The sequence below is a fragment of the Mytilus trossulus genome, chromosome 5, assembly GCF_036588685.1.
Source record: "Mytilus trossulus isolate FHL-02 chromosome 5, PNRI_Mtr1.1.1.hap1, whole genome shotgun sequence".
NCBI lineage: Eukaryota > Metazoa > Mollusca > Bivalvia > Mytilida > Mytilidae > Mytilus > Mytilus trossulus.
In genome coordinates, this window is record NC_086377.1 from 37277391 (window position 1) to 37295139 (window position 17749).

The 17749-nt window shown below is 34.2% G+C and overlaps 1 protein-coding gene across 1 annotated transcript; it reads left to right on the forward strand.

The window, feature by feature from the left end:
• Nucleotides 1–13456: 13456 nt before the first annotated feature.
• On the forward strand, nt 13457–14961 carry LOC134717910 (uncharacterized). Its single transcript, XM_063580409.1, has 2 exons — nt 13457–14354; nt 14525–14961. Exons 1-2 carry the CDS (start codon nt 13457–13459, stop codon nt 14959–14961), a joined length of 1335 nt encoding a protein of 444 aa, XP_063436479.1.
• The last annotated feature ends 2788 nt before the right edge of the window (nt 14962–17749 follow it).

A 17749-nucleotide genomic window follows, 5' to 3' on the forward strand; every position in this document is an offset into this window, starting at 1 on the left:
TGTCGGAATTCCGACACAGAAAATGGTTACTAGTTACCGGCCCTTGACAACAAAGGTATCTGTGATACCCGTATGTTGCAAGGGAGAGGACCAGCCTAGCAATAAATCCAGCTAAATGTAAGTTATTTTCGCGCTGAAATACATGTAAAGTGTCATGCGCGATATGCACTGGTCAGTCTAATACGACAGTTAAGAAAGACGATCACAAAACATGGAGCTCATATCATATGATTCTATGAGAACAAGAAAGGCGACAGTGCTGTTTCTATCAATTCAAATGGAACAAGAAGAGCGGCTATTACAGGCTCAGGATTTACGTTTACAAGTAAAAAATATTATTTTTTTGTAAATTTTTCATATCAAGTAACATTATGAAAATCATAAACGCTCCTCGTACACCAACACTGCAGGTACACGTATATAGGGAAACTAACTTTTTCTTCATTATTCTGATTTTTTATGTATCGTCTGAGTTGTTGTCACACAAATGTTTACCCCATAACCATTTTGTTTTCTATATGTCATATTTTGCCGCATTTGTTGCTTTCCCCACATATCCTTTAACTCTACTTTCCGCTATATAGATAACGTTCTTTCACTAAACAATTCAAAATTTGGTGACTATGTGGATCGCATCTATCCCATCGAATTGGAGATAAAGGATACACAGTTACAGTTAAGTCGGCTTCATATCTTGACTTACATCTAGAAATTGACAATGAGGGTCGGTTGAAGACATAACTTTACGACAAAAGAGATGATTTCAGCTTTCCAATAGTGAACTTTCCATTTCTAAGTAGCAACATTCCAGCAGCACCTGCATACGGGGTATATATCTCCCAATTGATACGATATTCCCGTGCTTGCATTTCCTATCATGATTTTCTTGATAGAGGGTTACTGCTCACAAGGAAGCTATTAAACCAAGAGTTCCAAATGGTGAAGTTGAAATCATCCCTTCGTAAATTTTACGGACGCCATCACGAGTTGGTTGACCGTTATGGAATAACCGTTTCACAAATGATATCGGATATGTTCCTTACGTCGTAACTACAATCCCCTTCCCTTTCATGAATTTGACCTACCGAATTAGACTATTTACCGGATTTGTAATTACATAAGCAACACGACGGGTGCCGCATGTGGAGCAGGATCTGCTTACCCTTCCGGAGCACCTGAGAACCCCCCTAGTTTTTGGTGGGGTTCGTGTTGTTTATTCTTTAGTTTACTATGTTGTGTCACGTGTACTATTGTTTTTCTGTTTGTCTTTTTCATTTTTTAGCCATGGCGTTGTCAGTTTTGTTTAGATTTATGAGTTTGACTGTCCCTTTGGTATCTTTCGTCTATTTGGTTAATAGGTTAACTTTGGATTATAGGTAAACTTTAACTTCTTTCTTTTGACAGTTATAAATATGTTTATCATGTTATTTACATAATATTTATTTGGGACAGGCGTATCAAGACTGATTCGTTAATTAATAAGCGTTTCACGCTAAATTCAACACTATTGTGTTATTTAGTCAGTTTATTTTTGTGGAGGAAGCCGGATAGAACCAGCATACTTAAGAAGAAAAACGGACACTCCTAGTCGATTCAGATTGGAGTCGAGTGCACCTGCCCAGTGCGGGATTCGGTCTCACAATATATGCATTGACTGGCTTGTGATATGGTAGTTCGACTACTTAGACCGCTCTGCTACCCTTGCTTCAATAAGCGATTTAAGTACTAAATGTTTCTTGGCAATTAGCTTTATTGGTTTAAATTTGAATGCCGGGCATTAAAAATGTAATGACTGAAGTACTAGCTTTATTTTCTTTTTTGATGTTCCATGTATTTTTTTATATTGCACGATTCGTGTGAACAGTTGTAGTCCAGGTGGAGTAATTACACCGCTGGGTGCAATGATTTTGGCCTCACAGGAACAAAGAGATGCCTTTACAGGAAGAATACCGATGGGACGATTCATAGGTAGTAAAGTTAATACCAAACTATATGTAACTAGCTCTTAATGACATGTTCACGTAAAAACAGCTTCGGGTGTATTTCTATCAAGCAAATGAAAACAAAATGTAAAATAATTTACAGAACTACTGTACTGGTTATAAATTGGAATATGTATCATTAAGAATTACAGGTCAAATCTTTTAAAATACCACTTTACTTCACTGTAAATCACCATAGAACCAGCATCGTCAAAATTTACCAAAATTGTAAACTTGTAAAGAAAAAGTTTGCCATGGCAACCGTTATTATTTTCAATTATAAAACATAAAACATACATATTTATCAATTAACAAACGAAGTTTGTATATTGTGAACAGGCAACGAGTGCCACGTATACATTTAAGGACATAAACACAATAAAATGGAACAAAGTATGCTAAAAATGGTTAATTGAATGGCATGTATTGAACAGTTCAAATCATCATGTTTGTCATAGGTTTAGTGTGAAGTGAACCATATGTGTCAATATCGAGGTCAATATCAATACATGTAGTACAGACTGTTTTTTCATTTTGTAGAATTTTTTATTAGTCAGGGATACATGGCATGTAAATAATCATCAAAATATTCGTGATTCATCAGTTTATCTGAAAGTTATTTAAAAGAAATTTGCATGATACATTTTGTTAAAAACGTAAAAATGTATTTAGTTTGTATGGTACCAAATGATACAGATTGTCACATATATTATACACAGATGTTATATCGAGTTAAAAGTCTTGTTCCCGGTATGGCCTTGGTTTATTCCTTTGTTTTGATAAAATTGCTAATGACAAATAGTCAAAACAAGAACAAGACGAAATTGCCAATACCGTTGCATTCCTGCTCAGTGACTATGCATCAATGATAAATGGTGCCGTGTTACCTGTGGATGGTGGACACATAATACATATGGCACTGAACCCTGTTAAAAAGTAACAATAGTTCTAATTTAAACACATATTCTGACTGGGTGTATCTTGTACGATTGTGCAATTAAAGCAACAATAAAATATGCAATTCATTACTTACAGGTGTTGTTAATGACGTTTTATTTATTCTAGGATATTATCTCAGCATTTTTTATTTTACTACTTGTGCAATGATGTTATACGATTGATTGCAAGCACTTGATACGTTTCGGACGAAAAGAGTAGCAATATTTTTGCAATGTGAATATATGTTATTACTTTGATAAACACTGTACTGTTTAGATATATTAAATGATTTATTAGTTTAGCCAGTCTTCATACAAGAACTAATAAAATGTTTACCTCATCTAGCATTTAATTTTGTTTACCTTGAGTAACTGGTATGCAACGAATAATCATTAATCTTTCTTATTTCACAAGGTTCAACTCGAATATTGTTCTGTACTGCGATCCATGTCCATGTTGATTATATAGTCGCATAATAAGGCGTTATGATTGTGTAAAAGAAACAAAAATATTTCGCCATTTTTACTTTGTTGTAGCTTTTTTGTGAGTTTTCTCGAGACTGGGAAATTTTTTACGATCCAATACGATGAAGTGACATTTTAATCATTGATTGATTGATTGTTGGCTGCTTAACATCTAATGGCAAATATTTCAGGACGAGAACAATTAAACAATAAATACAATCGGTAGGTCCCGCAATAAAAGTGAGACTTTCAAGCATTTTCAACAAATACATCATACATTTGATTGATATTTTAGAATTCTATTAATTTCTTTTTAAAGTTAAACTATTGTTACTAAAATAAACTATGTTTGTTTTGCATGGCGTTCATTATCACGGAACAAGTATATAATATATATATTTATTTAATAGCCAGTTGAAGGACGGCTCCGGTTGCGGGAATTTCTCGCTGCATTGAAGACCAATTGGTGACCCCCTGCTGTTGTCTGTTATATGGTCGGGTTGATGTCTCTTTGAAACATTCTCGATTTTCATTCTCGATTTTATAATAGATTGAAAGTAACAATGGAGCACTTACATTCGGTAAAATAAGATTAACAAATAAGTAGACATTGTTTAGATATCAATTTACTCCTCACAAAGTTATTGCATGTTAAGATTTTTATTCATCTCTTTGTGTGTGTGTTTTTTTTTATTGTTTTTGTTGCAAAGACTTTTAAAGATAGCAAAATATTCAACACAATACGATTATCAATCATGCCAAAATGTCCAGAATACACAACCGTCATCTTAAATGGCCCGTAATTTTTTTTAACGAAGCATAGAGAGCAAAACTAATTTTGAAAAAACAAATGGCACAAAATAAGATCTACATTTATAGAATTCTGTAAAAAATTCTGACCAAATACTAGCAGTATTGGAAAATCAAAGCAAAACATTAAAATTTAACACTTACTAATTTAATAAAAGTACCATTGAAATGAGTTCAATCTCAAATATATGTGCACTTTAAAAGCATTTCATACATCTTGTATAGTTACTTATTGCTTATATCACTCTAAATAAAGGCAACATTAGTATACCGTTGTTAAAAGTAATAAATTAAATGAGAGAAAAACAAATCCAGGTTATACAAATTAAAAACCGATGGAAATACATATCCAAACACAAACACTTAGTACAAACAATGCACCATGGAAATCAGGTCACGATCAGATGAAATATGCCAGACTGACATACACCCCTTTCAATCGTTCCATACACAATTTATAGTTGAACTACTGCTTATGGTATCTGAGAAACGGACAAAATCATGTACGATAACGTTAATCACTGATCCAGTCGACGTCAGGTAAACCTTCCGTGGAGGTTATGTAGGCGCTACAAGGAACCCACATAATAAGTATAGGTATCACATTACTCATAATAGATGAAAAATGCTACATACAAAACTAGCATTTATCAAACAGTCACTGGACCATGGAAATGAGGCCAAGGACAATGGAATATGACAGATGGAAATTACCTTACATTCGTTATCTGCATACAAGTGTTATGCGGGAAAGAGGGGGGAAGCGCAAACTAAGGCAGTCGCCTCCCCTTTCCCGTTGAAAGGTTTAATGTGTTGTTTGTCTGGTGCTTTACATGTCTGTGTTCTCCATTTAACTACGATAATTGGGGACTATCGTTCGCGTTCATTCGAGACTCCTTCATTATATAGTATGTCTCTGTTTTACATGCCTGTGTTTTCTATTTAACTACGATAATTAGGGGACTATCGTTCGCGTTCTTTCGAGACTCCTGGTGAATAAAACAAAGATGTCAATATATGTTTATTTGGAGTCCAACCATACGAGTAAATTTATCAAATACATAATTATGAAATAAAAGAGTTTGATTCTTAAAAATGAAATTGAATTAACAATTATCAAAATACTTTTGAATTAATTAAGATAGATTATTACGATATTAATGGTAACTTTAATTAAGAAAGAATTCTGTTATAAACTGTTACATTAAAAGATTATTAAGATTACGTTACGTTTTTCATTAAACACAATTTATATAAGTTTACGAACCTTATATATGGTGAATAACACAAAGATGTCAATATATGTTTATTTGGAGTCCAACCATACGAGTAAGTTAATGTTTCATTCCTTAGGGTTTCCTATTTTAAACCACTAGAACTTGTGCTGGTTGGACTTGTTTTATTCACCAATCAAAATGACCTTTATTTTTATAAGGACAGTTTCTATTGGTTAGGGCTCTTTACCTTATTCACATTTTTGCATAATGTGGGGTTACTATTTTTAATTACTTAATATTTTGTTTTTATGACCATTAGGGAAATCCGATTATTTGGTTAGATAAAATTCTAAGTGAACAATAAAAAAAAATTAGATATTTTGCTAAAGGAAATACTTCTAAGAGTTTAAGCTGTCAAACCTTATTTATGTCGCTAAATGTCAAATAAGAAGAATTTCACAAATACTTATATAATAAAAGTTACATAGACTTTCGAATTATATCTTTTTTTATACAAAAAGCTTTAGTTATTTCTTCAATTACTTAGAAGATTCACTTAGCTTTATATGAAATATTAAAATTTATTTCTTTAAATATTTGACCTCATTTTACCTTCATTATACAAGGTATACTACATCTAGGTCTTCGAACTACTGGTATATAAGGTGTCATACAAATATTTCACATCGCCTACCAGCGCCAGACATTTTTAACTCTTTTTCGCAAACAGCGACATTCGTCTAAGGTCACACAAAACAATATCAAAAATGAGATTAATGAAATGACAAATAGGTATACATGACTAGCCAAAGTTAAACATTATGGAAATCACATATCTGAACGAGGTGAGCGATTCAATGTCTAAAATCCTAATGAAAAGGCATAAATTCATCGCGAATCACGACCGAATATGTCAATATTTATTTTCTCGTGTTTCCATGTACCATTCGTCATATAAAGTAAGCTTTCAGGGACGACATCAAAAGTTCAATGTTAGATACAAAAAAATACTTCATTTAGTTTTGTCACCGACCCCCTACCCCCCTCTTAACTTAATTTGAGAAAAAATGATGGACCAATAAGGATATATATAAAATCGATGTCAATTACATAAATCTTGCACCAACTTATATATTTTAAAAGATCGCTTACTGAATAAATTTATCTTACTTTTCATGAACTATCTATTTACTGTTTCAAAACAATTAAATTTTGGCATCTTTTTTGCCGATAATTAAATCTCATGAATCAAGATCTGTCATGCAAAAAAAAAACTTGATAAGGAACAATAAAAGATCATGAAATGTTAATAAAGTGACAAACAAATCTACTAGCATGACTGAAATATTAATTAATTCACTTCCATTTGGGTTTAAAATGCCAAGTCTTGAATAGCCATAAAATGATCAACTGACCTGGTTATACATTTAACTGTCATACATGTGTATGTTCAGCGACATCAATGTTGTATGTTATTCCTTTTTTCAAAATAACAAAAAAAAAGAAGTGAACGTTTATCATCTTACCTAAAAGACGAATGGTCATCCTAGGTATCAGGATAATAGTTTAAGACGCAAGACGCGCGTTTCTTCTTCATAAGACTCATCAGAAACGCTCAGATCAAAAGTTTGAAAGCCAGACAAATACAAAGTTAAAGAGCAATGATAACCCACAATTTTAAAACGTTGAATCAAATATGGTTCATGTTATTTATGCCTGGGAGGAGAAGATACTCAGTATTTCGAATAATTCATACTTTTGCAAACATAGAATTTATATAATAAAAAGAACAATCTAATTGATATGTATATTACTGAAAAAAACAACAGATGTAGATCTCTTGAAATAAAAAAAAACCTTGCAGATTATCATGTCTATAATTCAATACAAATGAAATGTAGGTTTAAGATTTAATAGATAATTAGCAAAAACATTGATTAACAATATAATGTGTTATAGTAAATTCAAATGTTTAATTTTTTTTTTATTTTGTAGCTTAAAAATTGATGACTTTGTAGCAATAAATATAACATCTTTCCGAAAAAAAAGTACATGTATACATTGCAAAGGTTAGAATATATATGTTTATCTAGCCTGAATCCCTAAGACTTTCAGTAGTAAGGTAAACTGGCTAATTACTTGTATGTGATAAGCAAAAAAAAAACAAAAACACTCAGTGTGAAGTTATGTTACAAGCAAGCTAGCTTACACCATAAGCTGATTAGATGTCAAAGGAAAAGAAAAATACACATTCATTTTTAAGCAACCATTTACAAGCAGCAGTGTTTATTGACCTTTTATAGTTGACTATGCGGTATGGGCTTTGTTTATTGGTGGTGGCCGTACGGTGACCTATAGTTGTTAATTTATATGTCCTTTGGTCTCTTGTGAAGAGTTGTCCCATTGGCAATCTTACAACATCTTCTTTTTTTTATATAAATCACCCCCCAAGGGTGACTGGGGTATATAAATATGGTCACTTGGTCTTCTCCCGACCGGCAGTAAAACGCTTGCCGAAGTGGGGCGTCCGTTTGGCTGTGCGGGATGTATCAAGTTCGCAGTCACGTCCGGTCAGAAGGGGGACGTTAAATCCGATGCCTCGTGTAAAGAGAGTGCCACGCTCTTTGCACGTTAAGAACTCTTGCAACAACTCTTTGAGGGGTCCGTAGGTGGCCTGTTGCAAGGCAAAATTTCTGTCTCTATCCAATATACCCTCATTTTCCAGTGGCAGTCCAAATTTCTCCGACCATAATCCTCTATTATAACAACCTACCTATTGTATTTATTGTTAACTTGTTCTCGTCCTGAATATGCATGAAATATTTGCCACTGGACGTTAAGCAACCAACAATCAATCAATTATATAAATCATGATTACTTTAAAGTCATAAGAAACTTCAAATTAAAAAAAAATATGCATATGTTTTTTTATAACTAAATGAATAGATTTCATTATACAACTTGTAAACATATACTGTTTTCTGAGGAAAATTCTTTAATTTGTCCACATTTAGAAGAAGTTTTGCTTATTTTTAATTGCTTGCTTCCAAGAAGCAATTCGCCGACATATTTTCCGTATGCATAGTGAGCCGAGCGTAACCCTCCTCGTAAAAAATCCGGTGACCACAATACGCATGGATCTGTCATTGAAATAAACAAATATCTGATTATACATGTTAAACACGTGCTCAATACCCATGCTTTTTGTGATTTGTTTACTATAAGGTGACAATCGGTAAAATTCGGCTTCAAAACACGGCATTTCATGAACAGCCATATTTGTTAAATCATAACAAACAGACAGAAAAACAATTGACGATTATATGATATATTTGCGAAAATAATGATAAAATCGTGCACAGAGGACTAAGTTTATGATGTATGCATGCATTGGTTCAAGAATTGAACAAACATTATTGTTAACAACTCACTCGTTTCATATGACTTTACCTGAACTTTTGAAATTATTTTTTTCATTAACGTTTTATTTTATATAATACTAATATCTACCTATACTATTTAGTTTTTTACAAATTCATTTAGTTTTATTACAAATAATACACTAACAGAAAGAATCAAAAGACAATTGGATGTAACAGTAAAAAGCGTATGCTTGTTTAATCAGTACCTCGATTTGGATGCTCGATTTCACAACTCAAATTTGCTCGCTGACATTTAAGAGCATGGTAAAGCATACTATAAATGGAGAAGGCTCATGATCGTACACCTATGGGCACATTAATTTTTGTGTTTTTTGTACTGTTGTTTGTTCTTTGGTTTTTTCCGATTTTGCCATATCGTTGTCAGTTTATCCTCCCCGTTTTGTTTTGTTGGGTTTTTTACTCACTCTTTAGATTTTCTGTGTATGTTTTGAAGACTATTGTTTTGTCTTTTCCTCGTTTTTGTTTTCTTTTTATCATGGTATTGTCTGATTTTCCCGACTGATGGTTTTTGATTGTCCTCTTATTATCGCCTGCCTCTTTAATTTTGACAGCAAAATATAGTGCACGTATACATTATGGATATATATAAGATAAGGTCAGACTTTTTCACAATACAAGTTGTTCTATCATTTTTTTCAAATCCTGTTACAACTACTTCAAATGTTTAACCCCAAAAATAGCAACCCCGTTTTTGAAGTGCTTTTAAAAGGTTTCCAAAAAAAATTCCCGTACTTTTTATTTTTGCAATAATCATTGTATTGTCATTGAAACTGTTTCGTGTAGTATTTTGATATCTATGAAGCTGACTGGTACGTTCACTTACATTCGACATGGAACTACTAGTGGAAGATATTAGCAGGCACAATCGAGGGAATTGTGCAAATGATGATACAAGCATGAAAATTACCACAAAGCATCATTATTATATACTTTTAAAGAAACAACTGCTGGCCATTAACAAAAATCATTTTTTCAAGATGGCCACCGCCGTTTTCCAAAATGGCTGTTTTTTTCAGTTTGAAAATACTGATTTTTTCTGGAAAACTTTTCGTTTACCTTCTATTAGTGACAGCTGTCAGGTTTGGTAGCTACCTTCTTTACATGTGAATAATTCACTAGACATGAGTATTTGACACAAACCGGGTTTGCGCATGCGCGAAAATGTAACAAAATTTATTAAAAAATATTTTAACTATTTACTATAAAATAAGTGAGTTGGGATTTTCAATGATATTATGATTTGGTTTGATAACATTTTTCAAGGTTATAACACACATGATTTAACAATTTTGCGCATGGGCAAACTATTCATAGACATAATGAGTGATTTGTATGCACTACAAGGGCAAACTGGTATAAATCGTAGTTCATCTCATTTCTCTAAAAAGCAAGTAAGTGTAAAATCTATAATGCCACTGTTTTTAAAAAACAAGCCAATTCAGTTGCAATGAACAGGTATTTGATGGATAAGACGGAAAATGTGGTTAAAACGAGAAGAACATCAATAGTAACGGTAGATCAGCCACTTTTAGTAATGGATATTCAGTGGAAATTGCCTGATTTGTACATTGAAGATAAGTTTATCGTCATGTAAGGTGGATTTCACGTTGAAATGACTTGTTTTAAAGTTCTTGGTGATATATTACGTGAAGGTAGATGGACACATGTTTAATGTTTCCTCACTAAAACCATTATTGCAACAGCTAGAACGGCATATTCTTGTATGTATGTTCAAATGTACCTAGGACTAGACACGCGGATCAGATAACTCTATGTGTTTTAGCTTGAAAGATATATATCGGCTTAAGAAAGCTAAACACAGAAATTATAATCATGTCATGACTCTGTGACGTTCAATGATTTGATAGACTGGCGTAAGAAAATATAGTCATATCTACCACAGTTCAATTCCTGGCGTTCAATTATAAAATAAGAACTTATTGTGAATTTGGTAGTATGCTTATTTCATGAGTCAGATTTTGTACCAACAGTCCATATAAAGCATGATACTATATTCATTTAGGTCTTGATCGTGTAACATATTCTCGATCGCGACCGACCTTCTCCGAGATATGGCTTCCCTTCGCTTAAGTCACCCACAGGTGGCAATTGATTTTGAAAATGATAATTTTACTGTACGTAAGACCAAAACATATTTTTCTTATGACACAATTGATCAGACAAAAACAGAATAATGCAATTGTAAAGGGCGATGTGTTGTCATAGGTTTAACCGAAGACCTCATTTAGACGTATTGATGGTAGCTAGACCAGAAGTCAGTAGACTATCAGATAAATTTGCAAGATCTAGTGGTTTGAGGCATTCTATAATAGATGAACGTCTTAATGAACACACAAGGGTTTCTTTAAAAAGATCAAAGGCAAATAATTTGAAGATCCTTTGAAGTAAATACAAAACGAAGGAGAACCGGTTTCTTATAACCAGATTAAAAAAGAACAACTCTTATTATATAAAACTGTAAACGTTTTTGTAAAAAACAAAGCTAGAGCACTCTTAGATATCTTTTCTAGTCTTTATTTTTTGTCGCAGTGGACAAATTGATTTGGAATATTTCTTAATCCATAAAGACAAACTGCTCCTCCGTTTTTGTCTTCGGATGGCATTTTAAACAGTGGTATTAAATCGGTGCAAATGGATAAACTTGAAACATTTTGTAATTTGCAGATCCAAATTCTTACGAATTTATCGTTGATAGAGCAGCAATGGTTAATTCCAGGCCACCTTGTAGGGAATCAATATTGGATGATTTTGCAATTGTGTTATACGGCCATAAAAAAAATCTTGCATCGATAAGTATTCAAGAGTAGATATTGTTTTAGATTTACTAAATGAATCATTGAAAGGCTAGATGTGAGAAGACAACACTTGGGTTCTGGAGTAGTTTTCTCTATGAAGATGACAACGAAACGAAATTTTTCAAGTGTCTTGCCGACAGAAATGCTTCTGTAGAGACTAAGAAGGATACTTTCCAGCTACCCCTTGTAAGCATGGAGAAGCAGATATACGAATGTTTGTCCATGTTCGGCCTGATTATGAAAATTGTTGTAGGACGGTAATTCAAGGTAGCACCGACACAGATGTAGTAGTATTAAGAATTGCAGCACTCCAAAACTATGGTGGAACAAACTGTGGATAGGTTTTGGCAGGAATGAAGACTTTTGGTGGCTTCCTGTACGTGATATATCAAATGCGTTTGGTCCTCGTGTAGCTACTCTTCCTTTTATTCATACATTCAGTGCATGTGACACTAAGGGAATAGGTCAGTTTGAATGACATAGGAAGTATTTCAACATGTAAGGGACGTACTTATTTCTTTGCTGAAGTATATAAAGACACATACAAGGACATAAAAGAAGCATTTGTTTGCATCATGTATGACAAAACAACATCACTATTTGCTGTTAACGAGGCACGATGTAAATTTTTACCCAGGAAGCAGCGGCATTGTGATGTAGTTCCGCCTACAAGAGTATTTTTTTTCCGGAGCACATCGAAGGGCAGCGTATCAAGGATGATAAGTTTGGGCTCAGCCTGATTTATGTACCAATTCATGAACACTAGGGTTGGATGAAAGAAAAAAAATCGAGGACTCCTTCGGCTACCGTTAAAGTTGCATCCTCCTGTCGGGAACTTTTGAAATGACGAGGCGAAACATCCAGTTGTGTTGGTGACTGTAAATGCTACCGTTCTGTCCGAATACGAGTTTTTTTATTGGCTACTGACCGATAATTTTAAGATAACGAACCTGTCTTTCTAATAAAACTAGACATTAAATCTTTACAAAGAATGTGATATCACTTGTTAAGATGATGAAAATTATAAAAAAATACATTTTCAAAAATTTTGCCGCCATTTTGAAACCGGAAATTACTCTTTTTTGTCATTTGTGTGTTGTTTTTCCGTACTTAAGGAACTGTAATTTACGCTTAATAAAACCTTACATCGGATTATACCTATAACACAACTTTCAGAGATTTACAACTGGATATGACGCCATTTGCAAAATGATCGGTGGCCATCTTGAGAAAATGGAAATTTTTGATGGCCAGCACCTGATTTCTTTTAATTATCGTTCAGTCCACCTGTTTACCAAATTTCATGCTTGTATTTCATGCATGTGTTATAATTGTTAAGTTGATGAAAAATATTTTTTACGTATTTGCATCTAATTTGGAACCGGAAACCACTATTTTTCTTCAGTTATGTGTTGTTTTGTCGTACTAAGGAGCTGTTTTTAACGTTTTATCATTTCTTACATTGTATTATACATAACTCATCTTTCAAGGATTAAAATCCCTTGTAAAATTGCTTGAAAGTAAAAAAAATTTGACTCGTTAGTCGACATTTTGAAACCGGAAGTCACCTTAAGTTTCATTAATGTATTGTCTAGTCGTTATTTATGAACTGTCATTTTCTTTTTATCAAATCTAACAATGGATTTCACAAATAACACACCTTTCAAAGGATTAACCATTAATGGCTGATTTGTTATGACGCCATTTTCAAAATGTATGGTGGCCATCTTGAAAAAATGATTATTTTTTCTGGCCAGCAGCGGATTTTTTATAAGTATCATTCATATGGCACAACAAAACAAACCCTCTAAATCAGCTTTAATACATAAAAAAGGAAAATGTGATGATTCAGAGCCCTGTCGGGAAGATGACAGTTTGCCCAGATTTATTGTAATAAAAGGAACAGATGAAAAACCAATTTCAAAAATATCACCCTTTGTAATTCATAAACAAATTCAAAGCGTTGCTGGTACTGTTAAAAAAGTTTCAAAAATGAGATCTGGCAATTTGTTGGTTGAATGTTCCAACAAAAGTCAATCAACAAATTTACGTACAATGTCTACAATATCAAACTTTCCTGTTTCTGCCTCTCCTCATAACAGTTTGAACAGCTGTAAGGGGATCATTCGAGACAGAAGTCAATACCTTGGTGACCTTACCGTGGAAGAAATCGGTGAGGAACTTTCAAGCCAAGGTGTAACTGATGTTATTAGATTTCAAATTAAAAAGAATGGAAATATAATCAAATTAAACACTTATCTTTTGACCTTTAGAACTCCAACTCCTCCTCCATCTATCACTTTAGGTTGCTTCGGAATCAGAGTTGACATGTTTATCCCTAACCCAATTCGATGCTTTACTTGTCAAAAGTTTGGTCATGGAAGCAAACAATGTCGTGGTAAGCAGAGATGCTTCAAGTGTTCTGACGAAGGACACGAGGGAACAAACTGTCACTCTGAATCTTCTAAAAGTGTAAACTGTGGTGAATCCCATTTTTCATCGTCTAGGGACTGCCCTGTTTACCTTAAAGAAAAAAATATTATTAAAATTAAAACAGAAAGGAACATTAGTTACCCAGAAGCTAAACAGATAGCTTTTGTTTCGAATGATCTCCTTGTTTCAAACAGACCATCGTACGCCAGCAAAGTTGTCCGCTCATTCAGTCACGAGAATACACAAACTCGTATGACTTGGCCAATTGATGCGGACAATTTTAAAATGCTGCCTGTTGAAACAGAACCTACCGATAAAATATTAATTCCAAGAAAACCAGTACTCAGTCAACTCAATCTTCCTTACAGATCTCACTATCATCACAAAAACAAAAAGAGAAAAAAAAATCAAATAAAAAAGAAACAGTAGAAATACACAGTTGGAGCGGTGAATCTGTCTGGGATCTTCCCAATGACATAGATGATTCTTCCACCTCCAAAAGTCTTCCTTCATCTGCATCCAAGAAGGTATCTTCTTCGTTCAGTACACAGTCTACCAGAGCCCCATCTCCTCTTCGTTCTCAAGAAAAGAAGGATGTCCAAAAGAAGCCAGGAAATACATCCTCTCAAAAGTCTTCTGATTCGAGGTCGCGGGGTAGGGGTAGAGGCGGAGTAACACCAGCTGCGCGTAGTCCTGGAGATCGACGACTCTCCTCGCACAACAGATTTTCAACACTTGTCGACGACACTGAAATGGAAACCGAAAGTGTTCCGCCACCCGAAAGATCACGATCTCAGGGTGAGCGAAATAAGAATGCTGGCAAACTCGACAGCATTCGCCCTTCTTTTATTAAATAATGACAAATATAATCCAATGGAATTGTCGAGGTCTTAAAATAAATCTTCTCGCGTTAACACTTCTAGTTCAGTCTTTTTTACCTATTGCATTTTGTCTTCAAGAAACTCATCTAAAAGAAAGTGACAACGTATCTTTAAAAGGATACAACATGTATAGCACATTTTCTAAGGTAGATGAACGTGCTGCAGGCGGATCATCCATTTTTGTGAAGGACAAAGTCATTCATAGCACAGTCCAACTCACAACGGATCTGCAAGCAGTTGCAATTCGTTTATCATTAGACAAAACAATTACATTATGTTCGATATATATTCCACCTAATTCAATTATCGATAAAGCAAAACTCAAAAACCTCACTGATCAATTACCCTCACCATTTATACTTATGGGCGCCTTCAATGCCCACAATCCATTATGGGGTAGCAAGACTCATAATGCCAAAGGTAAGATCATTGAGGACTTTGTCTCTCAAGAAGGATTATGCATTTTTAATGATGGATCTAATACGTATCTTCATCCAGGAAACGGGTCTTATTCTTCTATTGATATCACAATATGCGATCCCTCTCTGCTTCTGGATTATTCATGGCGTGTTCATGATGATCTATGTGGAAGTGATCATTTTCCAATAGTACTTGAACATCTTTTTAATTCTGCCCAACAGAGAGTACCACTTTGGAAACTTGACAAGGCGGACTGGTCCTTGTTTGAGAATCTCTGTCGAGCGGAACTTCAGTCAAAGATGTTTGAGACTGTGCAAGATCCAATTTTAACTTTTAATACAGTTCTAACGTCAATTGCTGACAGAACTATTCCTAAGACCTCGGCAAATCCAAAACATCCCAGTAAACCATGGTTTGATGACGCTTGTGATCAAGCCATAGGTGACCGTAAAAAATCTGAAAGACGGTTCAATCAACAACCAACGACGGAAAACTTGAGTAATTTCCGTATTTTTCGCGCTAAGGCACGGCGGACTTGTAGGCAAGCCCGACGAACATCCTGGAAAAAATTTGTCTCGGGGATTACATCTCGCACTCCGATGACAAAAGTTTAAAATATGGTAAATAAAATAAAAGGTAAAAATTCTAAAGCCACTGTAAAACATTTGAAAGACGGCAATGATTTATTAACATCTGAAAAGGATATTGCCAACAAACTTGGTGAAACTTTTGCGAAGTCTTCTTCTTGTAACAACTACAGGGAAGACTTTAAAAAAGTTAAAAAACAAAAAGAAACAATTAGATTAAACTTTAAATCAAAAAATGGTGAAAATTATAATAAACTATTTTCTCTTGAAGAAGTTAAAACATCTCTGTCAAAAGCCCATGATACGTACAGCTTGTGGGCCTGATAATATTCACTACCAACTCTTAAAACACTTGCCAGATTCCTCGCTAGAAGCTCTCTTGCAGCTCATGAATAACATCTGGGAATCTGGTGATTTACCATCAATCTGGAAGCTTGCAACCGTCGTGCCTATTCCAAAACCAAGTAAAGATCATACGGATCCTATTAATTATCGACCAATTGCTCTTACCAGTTGTGTCTGTAAAACACTCGAACGGATGGTCAATGATCGCCTTGTTTGGTTCCTGGAATCCAATGGGCTATTAGCCAATATCCAGTGTGGATTCCGACAGGGCCGCAGTACTCTTGATCATCTTGTTCGATTCGAATCATTTGTCCGTAATGGTTTTGCGAAAAATGAACATGTGGTGTCAGTCTTTTTCGACCTTGAGAAGGCCTATGATACTGCATGGAAATATGGTATTTTAAAAGATTTATTTGATATGGGGTTGAAAGACAATATGCCTAATTTTATTTCTAATTTTCTCTCTAACAGACAATTTAATGTTAGAGTTAATTCGACCATGTCTGATCTGTATGATCAAGAGATGGGTGTCCCTCAGGGCAGTATTTTATCTGTTACATTATTTAGTCTTAAAATCAACAGCCTTGTTGAAGTTTTAAAAAGTAATATTGAAGGTTCATTGTACGTTGATGATTTTTTAATATGTTACAGAGGCAAAAATATGAATAACATAGAAAGACAATTACAACTATGTCTTGGAAGAATTGAAAAATGGGCCTCGGAAAATGGTTTTAAATTTTCCACGTCAAAAACGGTCGGGATGCATTTTTGTAACAAAAGAAAATTGCATCTTGATCCAGAACTAACTTTGTACGGCAACCCAATTAAAATGGTTTATGAAACCAAATTTCTTGGTTTACTTTTTGATAAAAAGTTAACCTTTCTACCCCATATCAAAATGTTAAAAGCGAGATGTTTAAAAGCTTTAGATATTTAAAAAGTTGTCGGCAGCACTGACTGGGGTGCTGATCGCAACATTTTACTCAATTTATATAGATCTCTAGTTAGATCTAAACTAGATTATGGCTCTATAGTGTATGGCTCTGCAAGGTAGTCCTACATACAGATTCTCGATGCTGTGCATCGCCAAGGTTTGCGTCTCTGTCTTGGCGCATTTAAAACCTCACCAGTTGAGAGTCTGTATGTAGAGGCTGATGAGCACTCACTCTCTGACAGACGTTTGAAGCTTGGACTTCAATATGCTGTCAAACTAAAAGCCCATTCAGATAATCCTGCCTACAGCTGTGTTTTTAATCCGATTTATGAAGATGTTTTTGCAAAACATGAAAAGAAAATTCCTCCGTTAGGTATACGTTTAAAACCACATTTAGCTTCTTTTGATTTAAAATCTGTTGCTCAAGTTAAAACTTGCAAATGTCCTCCATGGGAACTTCCCAAACCAAAAATGATAT

Coding starts and splice junctions, on each gene's coding strand:
- LOC134717910 (XM_063580409.1), top strand. CDS start 13,457: ATGGCACAACAAAACAAACCCTCTAAATCAGCTTTAATACATAAAAAA. Junction 14,355..14,524: donor TCACGAGAATACACAAACTC/GTATGACTTGGC, acceptor CAAATAAAAAAG/AAACAGTAGAAATACACAGT.